The sequence below is a fragment of the Sphaeroforma arctica genome (assembly GCF_001186125.1).
Source record: "Sphaeroforma arctica JP610 unplaced genomic scaffold supercont1.259, whole genome shotgun sequence".
Taxonomy (NCBI): Eukaryota; class Ichthyosporea; order Ichthyophonida; genus Sphaeroforma; species Sphaeroforma arctica.
The window spans coordinates 91148-100260 of NW_014040299.1; the positions used below are offsets into that span (position 1 = coordinate 91148).

The following is a 9113-nucleotide window of genomic DNA, read 5'->3' on the forward strand; positions in this document are numbered from 1 at the left end:
GTGTGTGTGTGTGTGAGTATATGTATATAGACATATACAAGATTTTACTATGTTCGTATATATATATTTGTCTATATTTTTCGCGTACTCAGACTGTTACGGGAATATTTATGTGTACATGTAAGTATACATATATGCTGGTGTGTACATGTATGAATATACATTTCTATGTAATTGGTGGATACATCTAGATTTTTTCTGAGGCCGAAACATAATGGGCAACGGTTAATTTTTATTAATTTCTTACTTATTACTTTTCTTTCCAGCAAAAAGGACGTGGTGGTGGAGACTCTTGATGGTAAAACAAAAACGATTATGAAGCAGGATATAGTAGTTTACGGCCACTCGTTCAATCCTACCATATCTCGGGAATTCAGGTACAGAGCCATAAACGGAAGTGTAATAAGCATTTGCGATCTGGGTGGTAAATTGCATGTATGTGCATTTGGGTGCATTTTTAGCGCCCGGAGGGCATGTACGCGTATTCGTAGTAGAGAAATCAAGTCTGCCTTCAGCTTTTCTGATTGACCAGAGATGTCAAATGTGTTCGAATACGATTTTGAGTGAGTTTAGCGGGATAGAATTTGTTCAGCTAGGTTGGTTGTGTCGCACAAATATCAATCTTAGTTCAGAATGTGCGGTGGTGTCATATCTGTGCCGATGTGTGCCTGGCTTTTGCTGGGTGTTCCATTGTTTCGTGTTTCCATCATCTGCATGCATATCTTGACCATGTATCCTCACATGACAGATATCACTACTATCTGATGACCCGTCACGACATATTCAACTCCTCGACGCGCAGTACAGTAGAGCTCACTTTCAAACTCTCTATGAATATAGCACTAGCAATAAGGAGGGAGATCTGCGATATGAAGAACTAGAGGAAGCCATAGGCATCTTGGGGTCAATGTATTCTAAAAAGAGAAAGGTTACGTACGAGGTATGTGCACTGCAGCCGGCGCGCGCATACGGAACAAAAATCTGCATACTTTATCCCATTAGCCATGTTTGTCACAGCACTCTACTTTTATTGTATTGTCTGCAATTCTTTCTTGATACATGGAGCTTCTTTGCATTAGATAGACCGGCGCAAGTAGTGACATTATTATGCAGCTACTCATGTATCCCAGACATGCTACCTGTGACGTGTGCTTCTGCATCAATAAAATAAAGTGATATCGCAAGCCATTTTGTGTTTTAATTCTTCACGCTTGCGCATGTCTCCGTGTTGCTTCATCCTCACAGGTGATCAGCCCTCACGTGACCAAATACACAGACAACATCACCATCAGCACACCGTACATCATCAGCAAGCCCATCGCGGCGCTGGTGGAGAAGAACTATCGATCTCTGGGCCGAAACATCGTACAATACGTGAAGGACAAGAATGCCACCCGCAAGCTTGGAACCAACCTTGCATTCACCCCGCACTCGTCCGTGGGCAACAGCGCATCGGATACATCGGCCGGAAGCAGTTTAGCCAGCCAGGATGGGCCAGATACGAAGAAAGACAGCTGAGCGGATATAGCGTATTTACCCAGCGTAAGTATCAACCTTACGAGCAGTTTGTACATAGTTAAAAGAAATCAAAGGTGTGAACAATGTATTGGTCTTGCCGCATGAGCCGCAGATGGGGTAGAGGGAGGTGTAGTGCCACGCCCACAATTTGTATGGTTGTTAGTGAGTCAAAACTACGCAAGTCCTCCATGTTGATACGGCGGGGGGGGGGGGGGGGAACAGCTTTTCCAAACCGTTATATTAAAGTGGAACGCAATCAGAGGCAGTCTTCCCAAATCAGGACATGTGCACAGTCTTCGTGCGGTCCTGCCTTTGCCGTGTTGCATTGTCCCAACTCTCATCGCAGAGTCAGAGCAACCACTGTTGAAATGTATTTCACACCGCGTTAGTCAAGTGCCAGACAACTGCACAAGCCAACTGAATAAACCACCTACACCAACTAAACTAATCACCTACACCTTACAATCACATCAACAGCACAAGCCAACTACACAAACCACCGACACCGACTAAACAAATCACTTACACCATACAATCACATCAACTGCACAAGCCAACTAAATAAACCGCTAACACCAATTAAACAAATCACTTACACCATACAATCACATCAACTGCACAAGCCAACTAAATAAACCACCTACACCAACTAAACAAATACACATACACCATACAATCACATCAACTGCACAAGCAACTAAATAAACCACTAACACCAACTAAACAAATCACTCACCATACAATCACATCAACTGCACAAGCCAACTAAATAAACTAAACAAATCACTTGCACCTTACAATCACATCAACTGCACAAGCCAACTAAATAAACTAAACAAATCACTTGCACCTTACAATCACATCAACTGCACAAGCCAACTAAATAAACCACCTACACCAACTAAACAAATCACTTACATCATACAATCACATCCACTGCACAAGCCAACTAAATAAAACACCTACACCAACTAAACAAATCACTTACATCATACAATCACATCAACTGCACAAGCCATCTAAATAAACCACCAACACCATCTAAACAAATCACTTACACCATACAATCACATCAACTGCGCAGGTCCAACCCACCAAGTACGACGATGGATGTTGACAAAATATTGACTGCATCAATCATTTGCACAAATGCGGAGAGCACCAGCCAAACATATAAATCTACCAGACAACTAGACCTGTCACGTGTAGATGCCAACGCACAACGCAAATACACCGGGCAACCACACCAGCAAGACGTATTGCTCTGCGCGATTCGAAGCATTTACTTGCCTTAAACATTTTGGGGCATTGTAAGGACAAACATCATTACCTTCCACATGCATTATCATTCGAATCATGACAATCACCTCCCTCATTGGCAAGCGCCGATTTCCCATCATGGTCAATATATGTAGTTATTGCCGCTATTTGGTTCAGAAGTAGACAAAGCGTGCAGCAGCTGGCGTGCTTGCAGAGTGTCGTTCACTCTCAGGACCTGCACATTTGTGAACTCCCTGCAGGTATAGTGGAGTGCAATTTCAGTTTATTTAAAAAGTGGCATGTATCTGACTTCGAAAATAGATCGTTACGGTCTCTATAAAGATTCACGTTCGCGCTGATTTTCCCAAGAAAACCGAAGTGAAAACACGGTAAAAGAATCTCATAAATACGAATAGAATATATATATACCATCTGATATATGATATTAATACCAATAACATAGAACATTCGGAAACTGATACAAGTATCTATCACAAAGAACATTCCGATATACATACATATATATATATATATATATATATATGTGTGTGTGTGTATAAATTTGTATATATATATACATATATATATATTTATATATGTAGTATGTATATATACACATATATATAAATATAAATATATATATATATATATATATAAATATATGTTTATTTATATTATATATATAATTATTTATATATATATACATATATATACAAAGGCATATATATATATACAATATATATATTATGTAAAGAGTACATGTGATATATATTTATATATATAATATATATATATATATATATATATATGATAAAATCAATATACATATATATATATATATATATATATATATTATATGAATTTATATATACATATACATGCATACATACTCTTTATAAATATATATATTTATATATATATATGTATATATACATATACATACATACATACATATTTGTATATATATATATATATATTATATATATATATACGAATATATAATGCTAGTAATCAATCGAAGTATAAGAACGTGTTATCTGTAGAAGAGACGATAACACAATTTTTGTGCACATAGTCTAATGATTGGTTTATAATATGAGCATCTACTGTTTTGTATCTTGTACCTAGAGGCGTGGTTTCAATTGGAAAAGGTAGGCTTACTTGCAGACGATGTTGCGGACGTTGTTGAAATACACGTTGCTAACGGGCGTACTTTCGAACATAAATAACCCTCTGGCTAGACCATTCTTAAATGGAGCAAGCGCTTCTTTCACATCGTCGTCAGAGACACAGTCGCCCTCACTCCAATACACCACACCCAGGCCATTGGGAAGTACTAGATCGGTAGACAAATCGGAGATGACCTGATAGTGCATGTGCTGGGATATGCTGAGTCCGAGGGGGTGCACTGTGAAAATCGTAGACATATAGATACACCCCGGCAGGGGAAGTGCCTGGGCCATTATCCCGACACTTGACAGGGAAAGGGCCTGGTCATGTGTGTGCAACAGTGCAAGCGATGAATTGATCGCGTACAGTCTAATGACTAAATGAGGGCTTAAAAGTACGGTGCACACAATCAAGAACCGGGGTACACCGAGACCCCATGTTCACCGCTAGAAGGCTTCACAAATATTGGCACGAATCGGGATTTCTCGACGGATTTGAGCTCCCCACATCGTCCCGAAAAATGTGAGTCGGATAAATTTTCAATAGCATCATTATTTCAGGAGCTGACTTTTCAGATTTTGCCATATTTACAGAATGTACTTTCTGACCCATATGAAGGTGTCACAGACTCACAGTACTCTGAGAGCCTCAAACTCTTCGGATTTGAACTCCCCATGGCCAGAACCTTACTGATGTCTGGCCTCAGAAATTTCTGACGGCCACTTTTTTTTAGTCATTTAGGCTGATATAGGATCTCAGATCTGACCATGCATCACTCAAATATGCCAAAAAGGTTTTATTGCATTTTTGGACAGTTCACAGAATTTCAAGTGCACTGTTAAAATTTTGGAACTTTTTGACAGTTCGATCAAAAGTTATCCACATTTGAAAATTGGGTGGTGTACCCCGGTTCTTGGCTGTGTGCACCATTTTGAATTCTAAAAATATTTATAAACGTCACATGTGGACTCTACATAGTAATAAATAAATAAACAAACTCACACATAATTCAAAGCCTTCTGAAAATAGAACAAGAAGGCTATTGTCTATTGGCCTAAATATTGTGACATATGTATCCTGTTTCTTTTTTAGTCCATATAGAGGGGCTATGAAAAAAACAAAATCACCCGCAGGCCGCAAGTGCATACTCGCTGCATAGCCACGGCACAGTCTGCGTAGCCACTCCTAAAAAGTGAACACGAGTGACTCTTGATGAGATTCTTGAATATCTTCTTGAGGTCTTCATATGTTGACTCTTTGACTCTTGACATCAAACACTCATGACAACTCATAACGTGTGTGGTAAAGTATTTTTTTACCATTGACAAGCAGATCATACACGAGAACACCGCAGGCACAAACTAACACACACAGATTGCATAGCAGGGCAGGTGAGAAGGCAATCTTCGCCGTGCCTATCGAAAACAGTCCAATAATCAATAGCGCAAACTTAGCACGTGGCAAGATATCCTTTAGTGAGTGGTTGGGACGATTGTCTCATACTCTATTAACTATCTCCCCCAAGCAAAGGTGACGACCAAATAACACCCAAAACCTCGGAACAAGGTAAGGAGCATATTTGTTCACATCTCTCGTAGAACTATGAGGTTGAATTTAGCGAACGATAATAGTCAGCTACAAAACGTATGGTGGCCCCACAAGAGGCTCATACGCTATATGATTCTTGTAAATACGTTGTTACGCCTTAAGCTTCAAACACTTGCACACCTCGACCAAATCAGAAATGCAACTGTGATTGGACACATTTATGTTCTACACACCTACTCAAAAGCTTAGAAAATGGTTGGAGCTTTTGAATTCCTGATGCAATTGCACAACCGAGAGAAGTGTGCATAAACCAATCACATAGTCATACTACAAATGGAACACTGTACTTTATTAGACATGCCTGTCCAAATAATTATTGATACTAGAAAATGCGTATAGACTGTAGAAGCACACCTGAAATATTGCGAATGTGCATTCACTGAATATGTGTCGACTACACGTCGTACAGCAAAATAATAAAGCAAATAGGCACGCAACACAGCAGCCATGATTCTTAAGGCATGAGCAAGAACACGACATCCTACTGTAGGGGGTAACGACAAGAAACTGATTGAGCAGTCGAGCGGTAGTATAATTATATAACATTTCAAAAATGGGAATAGAACATATCGACTATTATAAACGAAGTTGTCAAATGAGACTATATATTTGAAAATCCCCTTGTCAATTCATACCATAAGAACAAAACGACACAATGAAAATCAATATAACAATAGGACTGGACACTGAGAACATACACGGACACTTTTCCTCCCAAGTATTAGTTCATAACTTTAACTTGTGGCTCTCAGGTCATCTGCACATACTATAATCGTTGACTGAACTCATAACTTACCTCTCCACTGGTATCGTTGACATCTATTCCTTGTGCGAGGTATCTTCGGACTCTGTCCACATTTCCCTTTTTGCTTGCTTCATGTATATTCGCCATCTCTTCTGGTTCTATCCGTGTTACTTATCTAATAGTCTGTATAAGTTCTACTCTACGTATAGATGAGTAGTATGCGCCGATGTTGTATTGTATTGAAATGAGTTTCGCCTATCAAAACCAGGAGCCACTCGTCACTTTATCTTGCTTTCATGTTAAGGTGTATTGCAGTGGGGTGTATAGTCTAACGTGTATTGCAGTGGGGTGTATAGTTTGACGCGTATTGCAGTGGGGTGTATAGTTTAACGCGTATTGCAGTGGGGTGTATAGTCTAACGTGTATTATAGTGGGGCATATAGTCTAACGTGTGTTGCAGTGGGGTGTATAGTCTAACGTGTATTGTAGTGGGGTGTATAGTCTAACGTGTATTGCAGTACTTGATCCGTCGCTGTGGTTCGCTGTAACTGGGTGAAGTGCTGCAATGGACGTGTGCAGTGTTTACAGCTGACGTTTGACGACCATAGCCCTAAGCCCTCCAAATTGAACAATTTGTGGCGTTTTTTCACAGCCCTCTGGATTAGGGTCGCGAGCAGAAATCAGGTTTCGAAATCGTAAATATAACAGACCTTTATTCAGAGGGCTATGGTTTTTTGTTAGCTTTTTGATTTTTTTGCGTGCCTTCAGGTGGGGGGAAAAGAGAAAAAAAAGAAGGGGAAAGGGGATTGATCAGAGAATATGGGTTTAGGATTTTTATTTCTAATTTTAGAGGTGCTATAAATAGGTCACAAAGTTTTGGCGCGCAATATCAAAGCGCACACACTCATTTTTTAATTTAAAAATAAATAAATATATGTAAATAGCCTACTAAATAAAACAAGCCTGACAACACAAATCTGGCGTACAAATTTTGGAGACAAAGAAAATATATGACGCAAAAAATATAATTGACTGATGCAAAAATTGGTTATGGAAAGTAACCAAAATCACACGTGCACACTAGACGATCCTTTAATAAGCTTATCTATGTCAACTTCGTAGCTCTACCTCGTTGCTACTCATCTCTTATGGCTGCTATCAACGCGTCGTTCTGCTGCCGTACTACTTGATTCATTAACGTCCTACCGATGCGCTCCACCATCTCCACTTTAGTCCCTTGGGCGAGCTCCAATTGATTGCATAGTCGACGTGCTGCATCTACCTTCAGCACCAGTACACTTCCAACGCCAAGAGCTTGTAAGTCTTTGAGTAGTACGCAGCGTTGTCGAATTACTTCTATGTCGCCTTTCAAGGGTGCATTCACGCTTCTAAGTATGTCTTTACACTTTCCTGAAGTCCACTTACCAGAATTGTCAGTGACAAGTGTTGTGTTTTCTGTGCTAGTAAGGGATGTAGGCCTGCCTTTCTTCTTGTTCGCCTTAACCATGCTCAATGTGACTATAGTTGCTGCGCACTTTCTGTTTAAGACTAAGGGCATGTTATTACAAGCAATGTTGTAGAGTGTATTGAGAAGATGAGCTACAATTGTGACCTTTCGGTCTTTGCTGCACATACCACACGTGATCTTCAACTCTTCGAGTGCGCTGCATGCACTAACTCTGTTTTCCATAACAGACCGTATCACCCTTAAGCCGACACGACTTACATACGTTGATTCGTTGAAATGACCCAGTAGAGCTTTGTTCTCAGTTATACAGTCAATAACGTTCAAAACTAAACCTGAAACACGACAACCGATCGTGTTGGCCAAGTCAACCTTTTCCAATCCAGCTGCGCTATTAGAGCGCTGGAATACTCAACACACATTCGATCTTCATCGTCAAGTCCTTTGCCCATACTCACACTGTTGTGACACGCAATGAAATCTACAGGAAAGTTACGGAGCAACTTACAAACGGCGTAGCCGGCAATGTACGGCGATGTTGAGTCTTGGATCGAAGCATTGCGAAGGCTACTATCATAATTCTGTAAGTGTATCCACTTTTGTCTCAGTGCATCGGCTTGCGCGCATTCCAGTTGATCTGTTTTAGCTTGGAGTCCATCGAATAACAACTTATAAGAGTTCACGATTGTGACTTTGATCGACATTCCTGCATATGTCGTACATCGCGCGTGTGATAAGTGTTCTTTGTGCGCTTAGATATGATATTCAAATGACTATTACCACCAGCCATTGAGCGCATAATAGAAAAACTCATCCTTATAGGATCGTTGTTGATCCTGCCTGGCAGAACGTATGCAACATGCAAATCTGTCAGTAGATATCGTATGCATTTAGCCAAACCTCGCAGAGTGTGAGAGATGGTGAAGAATGTTTATGGGGTTAACCCATCCTTCAATGGTTTGCGTCCCCTGCATTCAATGTTTGATCCATCCTCATCGTCTGAATTATTGTCAACATGGTTGCCCTGCTCATTTGTGCTTCCTTGTTCGTTTGTAATATTCAATCTCAGCTAGTTGATTATACTGTCCATCTCATGATCCTGTGTATATATTTTAGTAGTTGTGCGTTTGTATAGGTGTGAGCAGTAGTACATTCTAGATTGTATTAAGAATATTATATATATATATTCAATGTATATTTATATATATATATATATATATACATATATATATATATATATATATATATATAATATATATATATATATATATATATATATATATATATATATATATTATATATATATATATATATATATTATATATATATATTAGTTTAGGTTTTAGG

The 9113-nt window shown here is 39.3% G+C and overlaps 3 protein-coding genes across 4 annotated transcripts in view; 1 reads left to right on the forward strand and 2 right to left on the reverse strand.

Moving 5' to 3' along the window:
- SARC_04542 overlaps nt 1-3184 on the forward strand; it is a gene marked incomplete at its 5' end in the record, with an annotated part of 4092 nt that extends 908 nt beyond the window's left edge. The window contains 4 exons of one of the 2 annotated variants that reach the window (XM_014301629.1): nt 267-377; nt 841-940; nt 1246-1542; nt 2603-3184. In XM_014301629.1, coding sequence (XP_014157104.1) covers nt 267-377; nt 841-940; nt 1246-1518 — 484 coding nt within the window. In that variant the 3' untranslated portion in view covers nt 1519-1542; nt 2603-3184. Of the gene's footprint in view, nt 1-266; nt 378-840; nt 941-1245; nt 1767-2602 lie in introns of those variants that run through there. The other variant, XM_014301630.1, reaches the window with a different exon arrangement.
- On the reverse strand, nt 2783-4418 carry SARC_04545 (hypothetical protein). Its single transcript, XM_014301631.1, has 2 exons — nt 3940-4418; nt 2783-3032 (listed from the first exon to the last, which is right to left on the reverse strand). The coding sequence occupies exons 1-2, from the start codon at nt 4239-4241 to the stop codon at nt 2921-2923; spliced, it is 414 nt and encodes a 137-aa protein (XP_014157106.1). The 5' UTR covers nt 4242-4418; the 3' UTR covers nt 2783-2920.
- A 3018-nt stretch (nt 4419-7436) lies between these two features.
- SARC_04546 (hypothetical protein) lies at nt 7437-7839 on the reverse strand (the record flags this gene model as incomplete). Its single annotated transcript, XM_014301632.1, has 1 exon — nt 7437-7839. A coding segment is annotated over one exon (403 nt), but the record flags the coding sequence as incomplete, so codon positions are not given.
- Between the last annotated feature and the right edge of the window lie 1274 nt (nt 7840-9113).

What these genes read in the sequence shown, in the direction of transcription:
- SARC_04545 (XM_014301631.1), bottom strand. Translation starts at nt 4,241, where the DNA reads ATGGCCCAGGCACTTCCCCTGCCGGGGTGTATCTATATGTCTACGATT. An exon ending in GTCCGCAACATCGTCTGCAA is followed by an intron (nt 3,033 to 3,939) that starts GTAAGCCTACCT and finishes CTATACCTGCAG; the next exon opens with GGAGTTCACAAATGTGCAGG.